The sequence below is a fragment of the Ictidomys tridecemlineatus genome, chromosome 8, assembly GCF_052094955.1.
Source record: "Ictidomys tridecemlineatus isolate mIctTri1 chromosome 8, mIctTri1.hap1, whole genome shotgun sequence".
NCBI classification, from domain to species: domain Eukaryota; kingdom Metazoa; phylum Chordata; class Mammalia; order Rodentia; family Sciuridae; genus Ictidomys; species Ictidomys tridecemlineatus.
Genome location: NC_135484.1, coordinates 67994457 through 68017111, shown reverse-complemented (window position 1 = coordinate 68017111; position 22655 = coordinate 67994457). Strand labels below are relative to the sequence as shown.

Genomic DNA, 22655 nt, shown 5'->3' with positions numbered 1-22655 from the left:
TTTATTACAATTGATTGATTTTTCTCAGATATACGACAACACAAGTATAAAAATGAAGGATAGGAAAAGATAAATAACCTAGGCCACAGGGCCTTTCTATCCTCATAAGGAGTCTGATCCAACTATACTTTACAAACTTATCACTTTGCACAAATTGTTTATCTTCTCTCTGCATTCTGAAAATAACAGTTTTCATACTAAACTGTAGCAAGATTGATTCCTAAGGAGTCAATAAAGTGTTAAAAGGCAGGACTGAATAGTTTGATCATTTATGTGACTCCAGTCTAAATTTCTCTGCTTCTAAGTATATATAAGGATACTCAAGAAATATTGTAAAAATTCTCCCTACTTCTGTTTTTAGTATTAGAACGAAAATCATAATCATTAACATATGGGATATATTATCTGTCTAGAGTTGTAATATAAGCTTCTTACCCTGACCAAAACTGAGCCATGAATTCTATTTAAAATTTTACAGTTTCATTGGTATTTACAGTATAATACCAAAGGATTTGTTAAAGATCTGGGTGTCAGTAAGAACATAGGGAATTACAATTTTAATAAGCAGTGAAATAATCATATTTTTAAAAGCACCTGTACTTTGTAAAAGACAAGCAGAAAAGACACAGAGTAGTAAAAACAACTAAATGAAAGAAAAGAAAGAAAAAAAAAAGAAAGAAAAGAAAGGAACAAGATGAAAAAAACTATTGGACCTGTAAATTAAACAGCAATAATTGGTGACTTTGTAATAATTTTATAAAGGTTTTTAAAATCCCATGCCTCTGTATCTATAGCAATTAAAATGGAGACTGAAAAACTATTAACTCTTCTTAATTCTTATAACAATATCTTCTCACCAAAACATGAATAACTAAAGTTATATTATTTTCCATTGCATTTAGAAAATATTAGAAGAGATAAACACTTTTTATTTAGCAATGAAATGATTATTAAAATTTAAACAACCACAATGGATTCTCCATTATTCACTGCTTAACAGTCTATAGAAATTGTTGGATGGATACATAAATATAGCATACAAGATACATTGTACATCTTTGCTGCTGTAACACAAAAAGGAACACAGAAGTGGTCCTTCCTACTCAATAAAAACAGATGTTTACTCGTAATTTAATTTTTGTTGTTGTTGTTGTTACTGAGGACTGAACTGTATTACTGAGATACATTCTCAGTCATTTTTTTTTTTTAATTTTGATACAGGGTCTCACAAAGTGGCTGAGGTTGCCCTCAAACTTTTGATTCACTTTCCTCTACCTCCTGATTTAACTGGGATTATAGGCTTGAACCACAGTGCTTGGCATCATGCAAATATTTTAGAAATTTTTTTAATGTAGGATTATAATAGGAAAAAATAGTTCATGTTATGCATCTGAATACCAAAACTTGTCTTTCAAGTACTAAAAGACCTAAATAAGCATGAAAGAAAAATAATATACAACTATCACATAACTTTATGCACAATAATGCTCTAGATTTTAAGGCTGCCCAGAGCATTATGCCTTACACACTCTGTGGTTGAGTTTAACAACATGTATGCAAAGCATCCATGAAAGTTTCAGATTCTATTCATATGCCATATGTTACAAGCTGTTAGGAGGTAGCGTGCACATCATTTTGAAAGCCTTCAGGGCAGTTAAATATACAGCTGTTCAAAGACTTTTCCTCCTTATAAAAATAGGAGTGAACAATTTCACCCCAACACCAAGTCCCAGATTCTGCCCAAGTAATTAAGAGTAACTTCTTGCCTTGAATGGCATCGTTCTTCCAACTTAAAAAATTCACTACAAATTTGGAGGACATTTAGAGCAACATAAATTGGATACCTTTTAGAAAACACTATAAAAAGAACGGGAAAACAAAGAGCCTTATATTGACCAACCTGCTTATTTATCTTTTGCCACCATTAGGCATTGGCACTGGAAGTGTTTACAAAACAGATATACAAGTGAAGTATAATTGAGGAATTAACAGAGGACTGATGATGTTCTGCCTATTTGGTTGAAGGCACAGTCACTAAATGAGATTTTTCACAGAAAGCATTCGAACAACAGGAGATTGTGATACTGTTTTGTTTTCAAATCCACAATTCAAACCCACACTTTTCTCCCATGGGAGACTGACCCCGAACACTAGAGAAAGATCCTGGAGGATAAGGTTGCTCAATAATGTCAAAGATTACCAGTGATCAAAAGCAAGGTTCCAGTGAGCGCACACCACTTCCAAAAGGTCAGAATCACAAGATTATTTAGTAAGTGAATGTATTTACACACTGATTGAACAAGGCTGTAAGAAAAGACTGCCCCCCGCACCAGCCTTTTGAGTATGGATTAGAAATGAGACCTTCTTTTTTTATTTTTCTGTGAAGAGTTCATTGACCAATTCCCCAAGAAAAATCTAATTTTACAAATATAAAACCAGTTTGTGCACTGTGTTGCATTTTAGTTGAGAGATTTTTTTTCCCCAGTATCTGGGCTATGAGTGAGATCTGTTTTCAAAAAGCTCCTTTTAAAAAATATAAACTTATTCAGATTTCTATAAATGTATCCAGTAAACAATTGAGAGCTATCCCTCATAGAGAACTGGCAGGGAAAAGAAATACTCTGTATTTTTTTCATATCAAAGAGTACAGCATCATAGAAAAACCAATTGTTATCCTCATCACTGATCTCAAAGAATGTAGCTCTCAAGTTGGATGCATCTCAGAAACAGAAGTAAGTATCATGGGAAGAAAAAAGCAGCAGCACCCCAGGGGCAAAGAAACAAATTCTCAGGGAAGAACTTGCCCCTCTGGTCACTATTTGTATTATTGTTGTGATGTTAGCATAATGGTTTCATGTTGTAGCCTATTTTATTCCTCTGCACCTAGTTGCTTGCCACCAGAAAGGATCGGAAAGGGTGAGAGGGAGAGGAAGAAAGAAAGATGAAAAAAAAAAAAGAGGAAAAAAAGAGGGGGCTGGGGGGAGAGATTGACTTATTGAGAGAGAAAGGAAAGGAGTAACTAGTTAAACAGCATAAAAGCCAAGAATGTTTCAAATTATACCAACCAACAGCCCGGGAGCAGAAATGCAATAGAGGAGAAAGTAGCTTTCTGAGATAAAGGTTGGTAAGAACCTGTTTTCATCTGTGGTACTAGGCAAATTTGAAATCATGCTCTTCTCCTTCCTCTTTTTTCTTGTGTTTTACATACATTGGCTTCCTAATTCTTGATTTTTTTCATTTACTAATTTTAAGCAATTAAAGAAATGTGTTTCTGGGGAGTGTTATTCGAAGACTCCTTTCTCACCAACAGAGAAAGAGCTAAAAAGGAAAAATAGAAACCAATCAAATATATTGAGTAGGAGAACCATTTCTGGGTACCCAGTCAATATATATGAAAATGATTTTGAAAAAAAAGAAAGTAAATATTCTGCCTGTAATCTTTGCCATATCTGAACCATCAAAATTCAACTTTCTCTCCAAATTGATATTCCAATAAATCATATTTCTCTTATACCATTTTGGCTGTAAGCAGATTTAAATACATACATATTTCTATTCAAATATATATATATGTGTGTGTGTGTGTGTGTGTGTGTGTGTGTATATATATATATATATATATATATATCCCATAATATTTAAAATTTCCTCAAACTTGTCAACCATGTCTGATATTAAATAGTAATCAAAACCTTAAATAGATCATTTTACGTTTTCTTATTGTTTACTGGTGATAGACACAGAATGTCTCTGAAAAACTTCAACAACTACAGATCAGTGATCTTTAGAATTTTCTAATGTTATTCCTATAAAACCATTATTTCCCAGTCTTATATAATCTCACCCTCATAATATAATATAAATTGTCTGCAATGGTAGAATAGATCCTGTTCTCTGATAACAAACTATAAATGCATATATATGTATGATATATATATCATACATATATATAATGCACATTATATACTGAGAGAATTAAATTTTATGAAAAATAAATGTTAAATTTAATATACATATATCTTCATATATAGTACCATAAGGAACCAATTTTTTATCATGTGATTTATTTTTCAACTTCTAGAGAGATAAAAGACAACATTCAGTGCATAAAGAATCTATATATATTTTAGGTCTCTTGTTCTCTAGATACACTATTCCAAAAAACTGACTTTATTTTGCTGTAGGAAAATAATCTGCTCAGTTCAGCATACATATTGACTACATTAAATAGGCCAAGCAGCATGTTTTTTCCATGTTGATATGTTAAAAAAAATAATGATGTCCAAAGAATATATAGAAGAAAAGCAAAATAATTCAAGCAGAGTGTTTCTGTATATCAAGCATTCCCTAAATTTAAGCTAGACTGGATTGATTCACTGTATGATGATGTCTCTCTTATTTTAGCTTCAATTCCTTCATTTCTAAACATTAAATTAAATATATTTTAAAATTCTAATTTAAAATGATGTTAAATGGAACAATAACAAATACTGAAAAAACACAAACTTTCATAATTTAGCAGCTCCAAAAGAGATTAACAGACACAGAAATTAAAAAACCTGAGATTTTCATTTGGCACATATGCCTAATTAGTATTGGAGGAAGTATATGTTAATAATATATTTATAGAGAAAAAAATTGTTAAAAGTATAATAAGAATTCATATTTTACAATATGATAAATAATATCTGAATTTGTATCTGTTTGCATGTGTATCTATTCTTTTGCATACATGCTTTACTGATGAATTAACAGTAGTCCACTATTCAATAATGAATCTTGCTGGCCCATTTCAATTCTAATTTAAAATATCATGTAGTTTGTAAACAATTAATATGAACTTATTTAATACAAGTAATATTATATTATCATATCTTGATTCTAGAAACATTATGGGTAGTAAAATGTTCCTATACAATTTTGCAATTAAACCTATGTAAAAATAATGAACATCTATTAACTTTCAAAATAAAAAATACATGTGATTTTTTATTGGTGTTAAATATTTTAGTAATCTACATTTACATGTAACTTTAAAATGTGTTCAGTTATTTTCATAAAAACACTAAAGGTCAATTTAAAGTTAAACATTAAGACATTAAAAAAATAAAGTTAGATTTTGCTGTGTAGAGTCTGGTTTGATGGTTAAATACTTATAAATGCAATCATAATCTGAAGATACAAGCAGGAGCTCATGAGATATGAAAGAACTATAGGAAGAGACAGAGTATCTGAAGAGAAGGGATAATAGAAAAGTGCTTATGCTTTTCATATCATCATATAAATTTTTCCAAAAATATTTTACTGTACCTAGTAATAGGCATTATAACCTAGTTAGCCTAATAATAACTGGCCTGTCTTTTCTACAAATCAGATGCTCAAGCTTTAAAATAATGTGGTATGTTTAGATCACTTTCATATAGACAGGCAACCTGTTTACTCTATATTTTAATTTGATTTCAAGATATTCTTCATGTTTCTGAAATGTCCTCAGAATAGAGAAGTTGAACTCTATTTATTTTATAATTTTAATTTCCAATTATGAAAATGTAAATCACTTATGCTTGTTTTGTACAGATTACAAAACAAAACCATAACAGAAAAGTAAATTATATATTTTAGACTTATTGTATGTGTATAACCAAACCACATTAAGATTACTGATCTTATACATTAATCTGTGCAGGAAATAAAGAAATGAAATTATCAATATCCCAAGAGAGGAAAAAAAGTGTTAACTTAGAATGAAGGAAGTTGTAGAAGACAGAGTATATGACCTAAATATAAAGGAGAAAATAATTTAAGTGCTTCTAATTTTGATCTAACCAACTTCAACCCAAATATTCACATAAATTCATATTAATCTTAAAACCTGAACTAAAAGAATGGGAAAGTTTAAAGGGTAATTTTGAAAATCTTAAAACAACAGACTTGCACTTTGTAAGTTAACATACATCCCTCACATACTAAATGACATACAGATTTGCTACAACAAGAAGTGAAGGGTGATGCAGTTTTATCATGATTACAAAAATTAAAAGTTTCTTTGATTATGAAGTACACTTGTGATCCTACATAAAATTTACTCATAATATATAAGAAAAAAAATCTAAGGCACAGTTCAAGGATTGGGAGGCCCCAGATCTCTTTCAGGGTCTGCTTGATGTAAAAGACCCAAGACCCATTCAAGCACACATAATTCAGGAGGTTTTCCTGCCAGCAATAAAGGCCGAAATTGGATACTTGGTGAGATTAATTACCTAGATAGGGGTTGATAATGCAAGTCAAATGGGAATGTAATTAAAGTGCACCTTCCATGAAAATTATTCATTGCTGATGGATCAAGTGACAGATAAATCAAAAGGCATTTTAAAAAAGCCTACAGGTTAACTTGAAGCAGTCTTTCCTCTTTTTAAAGCTCTGTAATTGGGGTGTGGAATTCACTCTTACTGGCCTATCCTCATCAAGATACCTTAAGACAAAAAGGTAGACTGTAATGTAGCCTATTAGAAAAAGAAGCCAATAGCAAACCCATTAGGATCATGGTTACACACAAAAGGTCAATGGGACTGGAACCAGTTGACTAGCAGCTTTCAGAACAGAGAATCACTCTGCTCATAGTATAATGGGGATTGCAACCATAAAAGAAGGCAAGTGATGAATTAATAAGTTGACTGGTCCCCAGGGGACAATTCTTACAGATGAAAGGCATGCTGTGGCAATCAAACGGAGTTATAAATTAGATAAATCGAATGGCACAAGAAGTATTTTACATCATCATTATTAAATAAAGTCTTCCTGGATGTGTTGTTAATTCTTTACTGTCAATACATTTATTTACAATCTAAGAATAATAAAAAAAAACATGTTTTATAACAATGGCAGGGTAATTTCAGCTACCCAGAGGGATACTAAATCTAATTTCTACATTGAGTTTTCTTGGATATGTTTATTATACACCTAAGAGCCGATAGATAAAACAAAATGTCCAATTAAATGATAGTTATTGGAAAATATGGCTTTACATGCTCACTCACTTTCCTGCTCTAACTAACGAACACATCTGACTTTTACTGATTTCTATAAAGAATACTCATAACAGTTTTCTTGTCTACAAGAACAAATTTAATGTTGAGCAGGAGACCCATTTGATCTGGTAGATGGCATAAGGTTTTCATAAAAAAGACAACTGCTGTTGGAAAAAAACATAATAACTTGAACATAAAGGCTGAAAAATGTTTGCTATTTGGCAAACTTGAAGATTGATTCATTATAAAAACTCAAATCATTCAGTAACTTTCCTAAAAATGTATAATTCTTATTTAAAGTTGAAAAACAACAACATTCAAATTTAAGTATTGTCAACAATCCATCTATCCCCATATAACAAAATATTTCAAATTTCAAAAAATAATCATAATAGAAAAACCTGTTATGCGCCATTGCCTATCAGCAATTGAAAACCAAATTACAAATGCTTTAACGTAATTCTAATAAGAAAATATCTAAAACTTAAATAAAGTTTTATATACTTCTTTTCACATGCTGCTAATTTCAGAAGTCAAAAAAAAATCATGAGTAAACATACACTACAGTTTTTAAACATGTAAATTTGATATACTGAGTTTGTGTTTGAAATGCTATAGGTAAGTGTATAAAAACACACATGACAAAGAAGTATCTGCTTATAGTTATCCATTCCTAAGAGGTTACAGATCAAAAGTGAAAACAGGCATAGCAGACATCCCATGCATTTTATTGGGAACACCAGTCTTATGTTCCTGCAGGTTCCAGTTAGTAACTTAATCCCAACCAAACTATAAAGTAAACTGCTCATGATTTGTCAGATTAGCTGGTGCTTGTCCAGAAAAATGGTCTGAAAGAGAGTCACCAGGATACTATAATTACAATTCATTCATCCATTTCAACCCTGGATTGAAGAAATAATGAAACATCAAAGTAGTCAGACAGCAGTTTAAAGGAGGTCAGTTAGTGTCCTTCCAAACCTAATATCAGCATTTAATGCAGCAGGTGCACCAGAAGTGATTTACAAATTATATTAATATCCAGGGTTCGCTGCAATAGCAACATTGATTTCTGTTGTTTATGTAATCTTAAAGATACAAGAGAACATATTGGTATTAACAAATACTGAAAACAGCAAGAATATAGTTTCCAAACATTTAGGTGATTCTCCCACGTGTGTGTGTGTGTGTGTGTGTGTGTGTGTGTGTGTGTGTGTGGTGCTAGGGATTAGGCTCAGGTCCTCACACATGCAAAGGAAGCATGCTACTACTATATAACCTCCCTAACTTAATTCTACTTTAAAAAAAATAGGTAAGCATATAGCATGCAGCATAATTTAAAATATCTGGAAGAAAGAAAAAGAGAAACCAGGAAAAGTCATGAACATAAAATTAAAAAATATAATATAAACTATATAAATATAGTTTATATCTATACATACAATGTCATAACAAACTTAGTCTATGAGATACGTTGATTTTACAGTATTTAATGTTAAATGATAATTAATATAGGAGAAATGTTATAAATGCATAGTTTAGCATTATACAATTAACATCTGTCCTTTTGTTATGACCTCTATTCTGAGATTATCAGGATTTCAACAATGAAATTTATGTGAGGCTAAATTTGGGTTCTTGGTGATGTCAGGAATGTGAGAAAATAGGATGAGATGTCGAAACAAGGAGAAAACAAGGTTATGATAATGTATTAGAAAAGAACAAAGGCAGTAATTTTTCCAAACAAAATTTAGACTCACTCTCAGCCTTAGAGTCTTTACCAGTTTGATAAATGTTGTATGAAATCAGCATAAAGAGTAATCCACTACAGTTCACTTCAGCCAACTTTGAGTACTAAAACCACATATGCCACAGCAGGCTTTGTCTCCAAGTATGGGATTTTTATTATGATATTTTCTTTCTCAGGTTCTCTAGCTAACCTCTTTCTCATGGCTCTAAATTTTAAATCCAGCATATTCTTTTCCTATCCTCATTCTAGCAACAGCCTGTAATAATTGATTTTCTGATTAACTGATTTAGAAAACTTTCCTTCTTTGGTGAATGTGACATCCCTCCTATCCAACATGTGTTCTCTCCATTCCATTTTGGTATTCATCATGTGCTGTTGGTATTCTTCTCTCTCCTAACAGATGGTTTTCTGAAAACCTTTCTGTCAAATATAAATATTACTGTCTACCTACATGTCTATACACTAAATAAAATAGATCAAATAGGTTACTTATTGTATGAACTGACATAATTAGAATTATGGGAATTGAATTTAAGTGTATCAGCAATATTGGATTAATACAATAGAGACATGGCTCACCCAGTATGTTTATTTTTATTATCATACACAATTGCCAATATGAATGCTATGCTCTATGATTTGCCTCTTTCTATATGCTAAAGTTAATGACCAAATATTATTAAAAAATTGGGACACTAATTATCTGATGTCAACATGCTATGGATAATTAAGAACCGAATACTTTAAAGCTATGCTAATTGTTCTTCACAAATCTCCTCTGTAGCCACTGTGTCTTAAGGCAAACAGCTCCAGGTCTGTATGTACATCTCTGCCATGTACTTTGTCACAGGACATATATCATCCACTCTGACTTGTTCCTGATTAATTTTGTTGGGTTACAGCAATTATCTCTCCCTTTGTGATTGACCTCTTTGTAAATTAAGTGCAGATAATTTGGATAATTTTTCTCTCACTCTTTACCTCTTAATTGATCCTTGTTCTTTCTTTAAAATAGTGCAAAGGGAACCAAAGTCATAAAAATGATTTGAAATTGAAACAAGTCACAGTCAGGCTTTTGCAGTTGTAATCCACAGATATTTAAAGCAGGATCTTGATAGTGTTCTTTCCTTTACCCTATTACTTGGATCAGTTGGTTAAAACTGTTAACGATCCTCGTGGATCAATGTCTTTTCCTTGTAGCTCTAATTTGCTGCATTGGTGGATTAGTACAGATGTTTTCTTTGGATGGTTCTGCATCATTCCACAGGATTGCTTGTCTGAATCAAATTTGCTTCAATTCATCACCAACAAAGCAAGGAATAAATAATCAACACTTACTCTCTCGTTCAGTACACTGGTACTGAAAACAGAACAACTAAATGCTTACCAATTTAAAGATTATCTCCTTCTTTTCTCAAGGCAATGTTCCTCAGCTGATTCAGGGTTTAAAATGGTGTGTATAGTTCAGGTTAGCAGTGCCTAGGAATTGAAACTGCAGGAAAACTCATGTACTTCAAATTTATGTGCCCACGTTTTTATTATTATCATCATCATTACCAATTCACATTATGTATATTTGTCTATACATAAATGATGTATGAAATTAATATCCACTGGCTTTTCATTCTCTGAAATGCAGCTTTTTGATTTCTTGGTCTTAAATGTAATTTTTCTGAAACTATATTTTTGTCTCCACAATGGTACTGCTTTTGGGCATGATGGCTTGCTACATAATAACTAATTCACTTCAAATGGATCAAAACCTAGTTATAAGCAGGACTAAATAATTTAAGTAACTAGTTTTAGTCAAAGAAAGACTAAGCAAAAACTACAACTTGATTAAACTCATACTGGAAACCCTTTTACAAATGTTAATTGTAAATTTTGCATAGTAATCCTATTATATAAGCTACTTGTTATTTTTATTATTCATAATAGCTTAGTATCTTCAGAAAAGGAGAATGGATTCAATACATAGAACAAAAACTGTAATCTGAAAAGATTCACATATTTTATTAAAGTCTCTGCTATAAACTTGATTTTTTAAAATTTTCTTCCACAAAAGTAAAGAGTGGGTGGTTTACGCAGCTGCATTTTAGTTAATACAGAATTTTTGTATCTCACTTAAACTTTGTTTTAAAATTAAATTGATTATTTCTCTATAAATATTACTTTAGTGAATGCATTTCACTTTATTATAAACTCTGTCCAATAAATTCACAGTATCAAAAGGAAGGATCTTCTATTAAAGGCAACACATGTTAGAAGAATTATTTTACATAATTCCATCATTATGAACTATTCCAGTGTAATGATCCTGGAATTTTCTTGAAAGAGGAAGCTTAAATTTAGCAAGTTATAAATCTAAGTCTCAAAAATACAGAGCTAGAAACTTTTACACAGGAAAATCTTAAAAACAGGACTTATTAAGAAATATGTACACATTACTAGATTAAAATTGCCAAGAATATGACAAACTTGTTCAAGCTTGAAAATTCTGAGACAAAAATGCATAATTAATTTTGTATTGCATATTCTGCTATGATGCATGCAGCATCTTCTATAATTTACTTCATAATAAATAAATTCTATTAAACAAAAACCTATCTTGGATATTGAAAGCAGAACGTTGATATTGGTTATTCCTGTGCACGGTACTAAGCAACTTCAGTAGTTTTTTAGGAAGAAAATTCACAGATATACATAAAATTTATACAGCTCTCCCTCCTTATCCTATGGAAAACAGTTTATATGCCTTAGTTAATCTCAGGGATATTGAAAATTCTTACCTTCAACATAAAAGAATGGAATTCAATTTTTTTCAAGGATAAATACTTGTATTACTTTGGTAAGTTTCTATAACAAAGTATCACAGGTTGCCTTAAAATTTTTATTTTCTTACAGTTCTGGAGGCTAGAAGCTCCCAAACTAGGTCCAACAGTGTTCATTTTTGGTGAGGCCTCTCTTCTTGGCTAATAGCTGTTTTCTGGCTGTGTGCTCATATAGCCTTTCCTCAGGGTATGTGGGAGACCTGAGATAAATGATGAGAGCACAGCACTCTGGTGTATCATCATATCAGGTCACTAACACTATCAGATCAGTGCCTCATGCAATGTTCTCATTTAACTTTAGTTACTGACGTATAGATCCAATGTCCAACTATGGTCACATTGGGTTAAATCTTCAACATTTGGATTTTTGTCAGACACAATGACATCCATAGCAATATACCTGGGTTACTGCAAATTAGCTCTTGTTTCCCAGATACTTAAACATCATTATTCAAAAAGTAGCAATTCTGAGAGCAAATAATTTTAAGAAAAGATGTAGAGGTATTAATTGAGAATGTGAGAGGCTACTTAAAACATCCAATAGGTTTCTTTCAAATGTCCAAAAGGACATTGATCAACACATAGATTCACTTGTTACTCTAGTCCCAATATAACCATAAATAGTATAGTACAAATATTTACATTAACAGAAAAGGTATATTTGAGATCTCAGAAAGATATAAAGACTCAGGAATCTGGAGTTGGGATGGGAAGATGAAGATGTAAGGGTAAAAACACGGTTTGCTTAGAGACATTTCCTTATATGTATTTTAACTGAGAAGGATCACAGCACAAATATGTGCCATAGACTCAACCTGCCGCACAACTACAAAAATTAGAAATATATTAAAATTACAACTATGCCAAATTACAAAAACTACCAAGATATTAAAATGATGTATAAAAAGCTGGCATCATATGTCCTGGGCATTATCAAAAGACTCTCCAATATTGGCCTTTCTTCATGTTTAAAATTGAAACTGGTTATATCTGCAGCAAATTTTGAAAATATGGATAATCATAAAATTTTCACAAAGTTTATTTGTTTTTAATATTCTATAATCAGATCACTTTATTCTTTATTTCAAAATTTTTTCTTAAATACCTAGCTATGAGTAAAACATCAGTTTAATATTTTAAATATATATATAGATATATATGTGTAGTTTCAAGAATCAATTCACAAAATTTCTATATTTGAAAGTATTAGCTCATATATTCATTGCATAGTTTAAATAACACTTTATAATTTAATTATACAAATTTAATTATACAAAGAATTTATATATTCTTTGAACAAATATTGACCAAAGTACCTACCCTGGACTCAATATGTTATAGATCTAAGATAGAGAATAAGACGAAAGATACTGCTATATTCTTAGGAAGTAATGTTTAACAGGGAAGAAAAAAATTATAACCAATAATATAATTAATGCTATAAATATACATGATAGTTACTCTAGGAACATATAGTACAAAAAATAATTTTCTTCCAAACTTGCATTATAAGTTTAGAATGTCTATGCAGATGGAATTTTACATATGTAGTGAGCATAAACCAAGCATTTACTAGGTAGTTATTTATATTTATGTCATCATGGTTCTATTTCCGCTACTTAAATTCTACAGAAGTATTATCTAAAAGATCTTTCTTTACATATATATGTTTTAATTACTAATAGTCACTAAAGAAAAATATAAATGCATCAATATATATATTTTTAAATTAGTAGTGCCACAATAATATTTCTATACTTAAGAATTAAATTTCATAAGTCTAAGACTCTACTTTGTTAATCAAAATATAAGAATTACTAAAATATTGTGGCTAGTGGCATAAATTAACAAGACTAAATCCTGATCTTTCAGAGACCTTAGGCTTAAAACATGACTATAAATACAGAACTGGATGTTTTGAACAGTTTACTATACAGGAATCATATTCAATTTATCTTACTTTTTCTTTTCTTTCTTTAAAGATGTTTCTCACTATGTTTCTCAGCCTGGTTTCAAACTTCTGGGCTCAAGTGTTGTCTCTTTCCTCAGTTTCCCAAGGATGGACTGTAGGCTTTTGCCACATCATCAGCTTATCTGATTTTTCTGCTGCAGATGGCACAGGTATGCTTATATGTATGCTTGGGTAACAGATATACTGTTTCTATAAGGTGCATATGTGAGTGTGTGTGTATCATTTTTAACCTAAAGTAATTATATCTGCTTCACGCTGTGAATAGTGCTGACTTTAATATAAAATTTATTTATTTATTTAGTCTTTTTTGTTGTTTTGTTTTTTGGTGCTGGGTTTCAAATTAAGACCTCATGGATGCTGGGCAAATATTCTGCCACTAAGCAACATTCTCATGCTATATATTACTTTATATAATCAGTAAATGCCCTCAAAGAAGAAAATATATTTTCTTAATATAATATTTCCAAAAAATAAATCAAGCTTATAAATACCCAAGAAATATTAAAATATACAAACTGAAATGGAATCAATTCATTTCATTTAAATGACACATAACTTTGTGTGTGTCCCCTTTAAATCACTGAAAAGAGATGATCTGGGTTAATTTATGAGAACAATAGTCACAGTTGACTCATTAATTCATGTGAATGAAGCTATTTCTGACAAATAAAGGAGATGACTTTGTTACTGTATTTTGGGGTATAATTTTGCTTTTGTACAAAGTTATATCATATGACTGTCTGGTTATATTTCATTTGGAACATTTTATAAACATCACAAATCAAAGATAAAGAAACATTGAAATAAATCTTTATTTTAACTGAGAAATCAGATCTGGGGACTGCAAAGCATAAAGGAAATTATTCAAATTAAAATGTGTAGGACTATTTTTAAAGTTTGTAGAAGTGCAATAAAATTGTAAGCAAATGTAAAATACTGTGTTTACCCATCCTATCCCTCAGAAATTATATTTGTTATTAATATCCTGAGAATATAATACTTCATAGGAGGCTCTCTTTTCACTTAGTAGTTCTTATTCCTGATGACTGAATCTATTTGCAAATTCCTATGTAATAGATTATAGAGCTAAATTATTTAAGATAGTAGTCTCTGATATGTTTACATAAATACCTTTAATACATCCAAATTAAGCAGTGGACTTGATTGCAACAATCTGGATTACCACTATACGATTTACTATGTGTCCCTTATAAAGTCACATACTCTCACCTCAACTCTTTTTTGCCTTTATTTTGTTTATTTTTATGTGATGCTGAGGATCGAACCCAGTGCCTCATGCATGGTAGGCAAGTACTCTGCCACTGAGCTATAACCCCAGCCCTGACCTCAACTCTTAATCTGTAAAATGGTATCAGAATTTGTCTTAACTTCACAAATTTACTCCAAAATTTAATATAATGAGTGAGTGCCATATAAGCCATTCATTCATACACAACAAAATTGATAAAAAGGGAATGAAAAAAGTTTTTTTTTCCTCCTAGAGAGACAATAGATCTCTGAAGAGAATTAGAATGTGTATACCATAGTGGAAGATTTTCTGATGCTATCTCATATTTCCATAATATGTCCAGAAATTAAATCTACACAGATCATTTTTAAAACAAACTACTATAAACACTACATCAAAGGTAATGTGGAAGATATGCAAAGGTTAAAATTGAAACAGATCAATTTATGTCTTTGCCTATTCCAAAGCATCCAGCTTTCCCCTAGTATCTCTCAGAAAGGTTTGATTGCCTAAAAATAAACTCCCCCACTAAATCTTTTCATTTCTCCCAGCTTATATCATTGCCTCTCTTTCCTGAAACTTGCCCCCCTTATTTTTTTATGATTTAACTATCTATAATGGATATTGGGATATAGTGGCCACATTCTTCCTGTTGGAGGAAAGAAGAAATTCTTTGCCCCAATGATGAGACACCTGCCAGAAAGCAGACCTCCATTCCTTGCCCCTTTAGAATGGTTTTCATCATAAAAATAACACCTTGTGCTTCCTATTAAATTCTTCCACCTAGATCTGGACAACACAGAGGTTATTTCAAGTCAGGACGACCTAAAAGTTCATTACATGTAGAGAGTTCCCCATAGAGAGAGCTGCAGATTCCAAAGAGACAACACCACAGCTAGATTTGCCCTCTGCTTAGTCTTGTTTCCTTCCTTTTTGTTCTAATTATGTTGATCCCAAGTGTTCCCCTTAATGAACTTCACCTACATATTTGGTTTTGGGAAAGCCATATTTGAGAAACCATCCATATCCTTTTCAGGGAGTGTTAAGTTTTCATTCTAATTCCTTCTCAAAGCTTTCAGAGCATGTTAGCAGTTATTAATCCCATTAAAAATTATAGAATATGCACACACTCTACACAGCTATTTAATAATTTGCAGTGACTTCTGTATTGAATAATGATACAATTAGTATTGTATTATTATTTGTCCATTTGTTATGGCTGAAAGACAAGGTGTTTTATGTTATTTTATGCCTCTTGATTGTCTAGTAGACTATATGAGGCCTTAGAAGTTAAGTGACTCAATTTTGACACTCTTTTCAAGTATACACTTAAAAAGTATCAGGCACATAGTATGTGTGCAGTAAACAGTAATTGTTATTACTATTATGATTTTTATAATACTATATGTATATATATACACACACACCATTTTTGTTTTAATAACTATAATGTTTACTGAGTCACAAACAGCTTTTATAATATGCAGAGTCAAAAACTATTATGCCATTTATATCAGGAGAAACTTGAAGTTCAAAAGAAGTAACTTGTCTAAAATCATGTGATTATGTCAGCTAACATCAAACTAAGTCTTTTTGAACACTGTCTCAATGCTTTCACACTTATATAATCATTTAATTTTTCTTGTATATGAGTAGGTTTCCCTTTGGTTTTAATTACACAACATTCTTTTTACAGTTTGCATGTGGAAAGAATTAAGCTAGATGGTGGTAACACATATAAACATGACACAGTTTCTGATGTGGAAGATAACTGAAAATCCCCTAAGTTCCTTTGGGGAGAGATCACATTGTATAATTTTGCATCATCTTTACTAACAATGTTAAAAAAAATATTGAACTGCTTAAATAATTTTAGAGTAAACAAAAATATAACAGAAAGAGGTAATAATTTTCAGGTGATCTTTTTGTTAATAACTTTATACTTTCGAAAACCTTTTGTGCACTACAGCACTTGGTCTGTGGAAGGTTTTTAATCAAATTTACAATCTCATAATTGGGTGAACAGGGTGTTTCTCCTAATGGTCTAGAGTATGACTTACTGTCCTTCTTATGGCAAAACTATATCCATCCTGAAACTCCAGATCAACTGGCATCTTTTTTCTGTAACTCCTCTTTAACAATAGAAAGAAACCTATCTTCAATGCTTCTGTATTTCACTCAATATGTATTACATATTGTCAAGTGTACTATTATTACTTTTGTATGTAAGCGCATATCTGCTGCAGTATGGACTCACAACGAAGGACTGTTCTTTACTTTCTTGTCCTCAGCATTCCCTGATGGTGTTTCACACACTCAATACTTAGTATGGTTGTCTGAATTAGTCTGTAAAAATAGCATTCAGCCAGGTGCAGTGGTAAGCACCTATAGTCTCAGCTACTCAAGAGGATACACAGATACTCTCTTAAGAGGGGGACAACTTAAACCCAGGAGTTCAAAATCAGTGCAGGCACCTGTCTATCTCAAAAAAAGGAAGGCTAAACAAATAAAAAGTAGCAGTCAATAGTCCTTAACAATTTAAATAGTCCTTACTATTCTTATGTATTTGCTTAAGACTGCCTTCAAATGTAAGAAAAAATGAAGATCATAATGCCATAAATCAAATGCATATGATTTCCTCTTCATTTACATAGGTAATAAGTAATTCCGATGTACATAGGCTTGATGTCTGTGACACCCTCCTTAATAATCAATATAATTTCTAATTATTAAAATAAAATTTCTAATAAAACAACATCAAAAAATATGTTTCAGCAAATTTGGTAAGTCTTATGTACCAGAAAACTAAATATAAGAGTTATATAAATATGAATATTCACATAGTATGCTTCTGTATGAGTCTCATCTTAAACTTAAAAGTATTGATAAGATAATTGGTGACAGATACTAGTCTTATTGTTTATAGGCCAACCAAAAATCAATTTCTCCCTCATTCAATGTAGTTCCAAAGAAAAAAGTATACACAGTATCTCTCAAGCACTGGCCAATTATTTTCTATCCTTTCTCTTAATTTTTTTCCAGACCCATGGAGATACACTTAATAAGCCTTTTATACTAGGCATCAGTTGATTGCTGATGAAGTGAATCACCAAATATCCAGCTTTAAATTCATAATCAAAGCAATGGCAGCATAAACTAGGTTTAAGTGATGCTGTTTGCTTCATGGAGAATGAGAATCTCAAGGTTTTCTGGATAGTCATAAACTTGGACAAAATTCCAAATCATCCCTCCTTTTAAAAAGAAGAAAAATATTGGTGTTAGAAGGAAATATATAAATGGAATAGAATGGCATTCAACAATGTATGCCAATTTTTTTTCTATAAAATTTTAAAAAATCATTACGTAAAATCATAATATACTAATAAAATCATCACATAGACTGTCTTGTTTATGTGCTTCTTTTTTGAAAGTCGAAAAAGTGAGTGTAAATTCATGGGTTTTAGCATTTGAGAGATAGTAAAGATTAGGCAATCATGAATTAATATTTCATAATAAAAGTACATACCTAATTTTTAACCCTTTTTTATATTTTTTCTTTTCTATAAAGTTGTTATGTTTATCATGTTTCCCTATTCTTTTTTTGAGTTATAACTCACGAAGCACAAAATTCACTCATTTTTAAGTACATGATTCAATATTTTTTTATATTTACAGTTCTGTTATTTTCATAATCTAGTTGTTTTCATGTTTAAATTAACCCCCCAAAAGTAGAAAAGCAAAAGGGAAAATAAAAGACCAAAACTACCAAACCTAATTTTTCTCTTTTCTTTTCTAAGTGTATATTAATCATACAGCATAATGGGATTCACTGTGATGTAGTTTTACCCAAGTTTGTTCCTACTTTGCAAAGCATCAACTCTCAAAGATACTTTATCTTACTGTTGTGAAATGTTTGATAGGAGAAGTTAGGGAAAATCTATGACCTATTGAGCCCATGCTGTACTAACTTGAAAAATTAAGCAACAGACACTTAAGGAGCAAGAAGAGAGACCCAAAAGAAAGAAAAATATTTTACAAACTCTATTTGTGGTATCAGTTTAATATCTTTGGGTCATATTTAAAAATAAAAAAATTACTTCTTGGTATTAATAGGAATAAAACAAAGTTATTCTAGTTAAATAGACTCAAGAGTTTCTATTAATGCTTTCAAAACATAGCCCTAATGACAATGTCACAAACCTAGAATGCTTCAACCCACTCACTATAAATTTATGATGACAAGTTTCAATATAATGCAACACAGGTGAAAATATCTACTAACAAAAGCATCTTAATAGAAAACCATGTAAATACCATTGGCAAAATGAATAAATTCAGAAGTCAGTTAACTCAGCCTGAGCTATTTCTTTTGTTGAGTTACTAAAAATCTAAAGTTTCTATGTTTGATCTCTGCTCTTACATGGGAGATCTGATGTGAAACAGTCTTTTAAAATAAATGTCAGAATGAAACCTTTAGAATAAGAACCCACTCATCTGTCTACGAGAAAACACAGTCTTCTTTTTGCAGATGTAATCTAAAGAGGCGACATTTTGTTAAAATTGGCATAAAAATGAAGACTAGATTAGTACTTGTCCAGGAATTTGGATAATACTGGTCGGTTTAAGATTGACGGCCAAAGACCAAGAAGACCTCATGATAAGCCAAACCAGGATGCCCACACAACTCCTACTCTAGTCTAGGTCCAACTTCACTCAAGACAGTAAGACAACACTTGGCTACATCCACTACAGAGCGTCATCCTTCGGCCACAAGAATTTTTCCAAAGATTGAGAAAGGCTGATTTCTGAAACTTACTGAAGTAATAAGGATTTTCTGAAGATTAGGAAGTTTCCTGATTCTGAAACTTCCTTCCGAATGTGTATTTCCCTGAAAATGCTTAACCATAACAAAGAATGACTAGGGAGAACACCTCAAATTCCAGTAAAAAAATAAAAACTATTTTATACTAAGCTACAAGTTCACAATTATCATTACCATTTCTTTGAAACCCATGTATCTGCCAAGTACTCATTCCAATATTGTGGACATTCATATGATCACAAATCTACTGATGAACTTAAAATCCCCTCATGAATATTTAAATGCAGACTTGTCATATATTATAAATATTATATTCTACGCAGTAAAATAGGGCTTATTAACATTATGTAAGACAGTAGGCCAACTCTTTTCATTATTCTTAATTATATGTAGATTATGATTATAAGCATGTATCATTCACGAAAGGTAAAAATGTGAGAAACATCCCTTTACCTCATTTTGACCCATATTTTCACTTTTCTCTAGAGCTTTCAAAAAAGTTGTTTGATTTAATAGCAGTCTCAACTGGTTTACAACTTAACCCCTTTTATTTCTCAGGCAAGATCTATGGAGATGTTAATGAGTATAGTAATGGCTTAACAGGCAACAGGAGAAAAATGTTACAGGTGTAAATAATCAACCAGCTGAGAAATCAAGCAGTGTTAAGTAAATATACAAGCTAGGATCCGTATTTATACAGTCATACACATTGCTCTTTCCATAAAGACAAACACAAAACATACCTGCTTGACCCGTGGTGATGCTAACAGCAGCAAAGAGCCTCTGGGATCGGCTCAAGTCAGAAACTCCGTTCACAGCTTCCACTTCAAAGGTGTAATTGGCATGGGCTAGCAGGTCCATGACAGTAACGTAGTTATCCTCTAATCCAGTCTGCTGGGGCATGTACCCAATGTTACTCCCACAGGGCACACATTCGCCCTGCTCCCAACTGCATCGCTTACACAGTATCCTGTAGGTGACATCGTTCCTTCCCCCATTGTCTGCAGGAGGACTCCATTCCAAACTTACTGTGGTTTGGTTGATGTTGAAAATGAGGTTCTGTGGTGCAGATGGAGGCCCTTTAGAAACCAAAAGTAAATTACGAATAAACAAAAATAGAGAAATCAAAATGAACAACAAAATCTATGTGGGACTATTAAGCTAGTGGCCCAATTACCAAAGAGGAAACTAGCTGAAATGCTTTCTTTCACAATAAACATTTCACTACCTTTACTAGAGAAGCTATATAAAAGCCTCCTTGAATTCACTTGGCAAGAGGCTTTATTTATTTTCCATTTAATATGTCAAAATGAAAACAGGATAACAACTGTCTTTGTACTTTTGCCACAGTCTTTAGCTATTTTTCTTCCAAGCAATTAAAAAAAGAACAGTTAAGGCACCTAGAAAAACAGTTGTGCAGTTGTTCAAAAATAGTTTTCCTTTTAACCGTATAACAGAAAAAACATTTATTCATTCATAATGTGCTCAGGAATAATTTATAGTAATGTGCAGGACTGGCTTTGGATTTGGGCCTCTAAAACACTCTTAATAGAAACACCAATGTGTGATTTGCTCTATTTAGCAATGTGATTTTAATTCAGAAAACATTAATTTTAATCACATTTCATATCCCTTCAAGGCTCTAAAACTTTTAATTTTATGATTTCTATTAAGTACATGTGAAAATGTTATAAAAATATATCCTAATTTTGGAGAAATGAATACTACATGGAAAATGATATGATATACCTATTTTATATTACTTAGTTCATGAAAAGTTTCCAGAATATTTAAGAACAGTTAACAAATTTTTTTAACAAATTCAATAGCTTTTCAGTCATTTCACAACTAAATGGAAGGGCTCTGAAAGCCCTTTATTAATTTCACATCATGAACTTACTTGTGCATGCAACATACGGTGGATCAGATGGAGCCCTATAATACCCATCTTCACATTCACACCTGGAGGATCCTTCTCGATCAGAGGAACTGTGGGTCGGGCAACGAGAGCACTGAAGATCTTGTGAGGAAGATTTGTAGAACCCACGGCCACAGGCTGGGTGAGCAAGAGAAAGTGAAAATAGGAACATAAGAGTAAATAGAGTGTTTAAATAAAATAGAAACATTTAGCCAAGAATAAAGTATTAAATTTGTTTTATAAAAACAAGTTTTTCAAGATATGTTTTAGTATATATCAATAGCTCAATGTGATAATACATCTTAAAACAAAATAATGGAAACAAAATGATACAGCCAAACTTGCACCTTTACTTGGCAATAGTCCAAAGTCTACAGTGCAAAACTGAACACTAGCCTAATTTATTTAGAAAAAATCTTAGAATATTTACTGCAGAATTTTAAGTCAAATTTAACTTTGATTTCAGCAATAATTGATTCTGTCAGTCTACACTACCACATTCAAAGTTATGTTTCCTTAGTCTCCTGTAGCTGTAAATTAACTTATTAAGGTGTTAACTTGGCTTGCGTTAAAAAATACTAGTATAATATTAATTAACAAATCAGTAATAAGATGTAAAATCTTTCACCTAAATATGACAGATCTATCTGTACCCAACTTCTCAAGAACTTTAAGATATAATTTCAACCATGCAAGTTATCAAGCAGGCTGCTTTCCACATGTGAGTGGCTTTTGTTACAAAAGATAACAAAATCCTATGTATAGCAGATGGCTAAACCACCAGAAATAGGGAAAGTCATCCACGCTAGAGATATAATAACCTTTTCTCTCCTGTGCTAAGAGAGGTTAAGGGTTCAGTCACACTGACCCAGCAACTGCTCTTAGCAGTGAACTGAGATACTGATGTCTGCCACCTCTTCATGAAGCTGCTCATATTTACTTAGATTCTGATATTAAATTAGCTATCCATGTTTGATTTCATATCCCTGCATATCATGTATCTTCAATTAAAAAATAAGCATGTTGAATTTTTTCATTATTTTTATTTTATTATGATGATATTCTACATTGAATATATTAAATAAATT

At 31.6% G+C, this 22655-nt stretch overlaps 1 protein-coding gene across 8 annotated transcripts in view; it reads right to left on the bottom strand.

Moving 5' to 3' along the window:
- Epha7 (EPH receptor A7) overlaps nucleotides 1-22655 on the bottom strand; it is a 166860-nt gene that overhangs the window by 86483 nt on the left and 57722 nt on the right. For all 8 annotated transcript variants that reach the window (XR_013425000.1, XM_040283110.2, XM_005340674.5 and 5 more), the window contains exons 4-5: nucleotides 21550-21705; nucleotides 20393-20728 (exon numbers count right to left, since the gene is read on the bottom strand). Coding sequence is in view for 7 of the 8 variants with exons in the window: in XM_040283110.2 (XP_040139044.1) it covers nucleotides 20393-20728; nucleotides 21550-21705 (492 nt within the window). In the remaining variant the exon portion in view is untranslated. The remainder of the gene's footprint in view (nucleotides 1-20392; nucleotides 20729-21549; nucleotides 21706-22655) is intronic.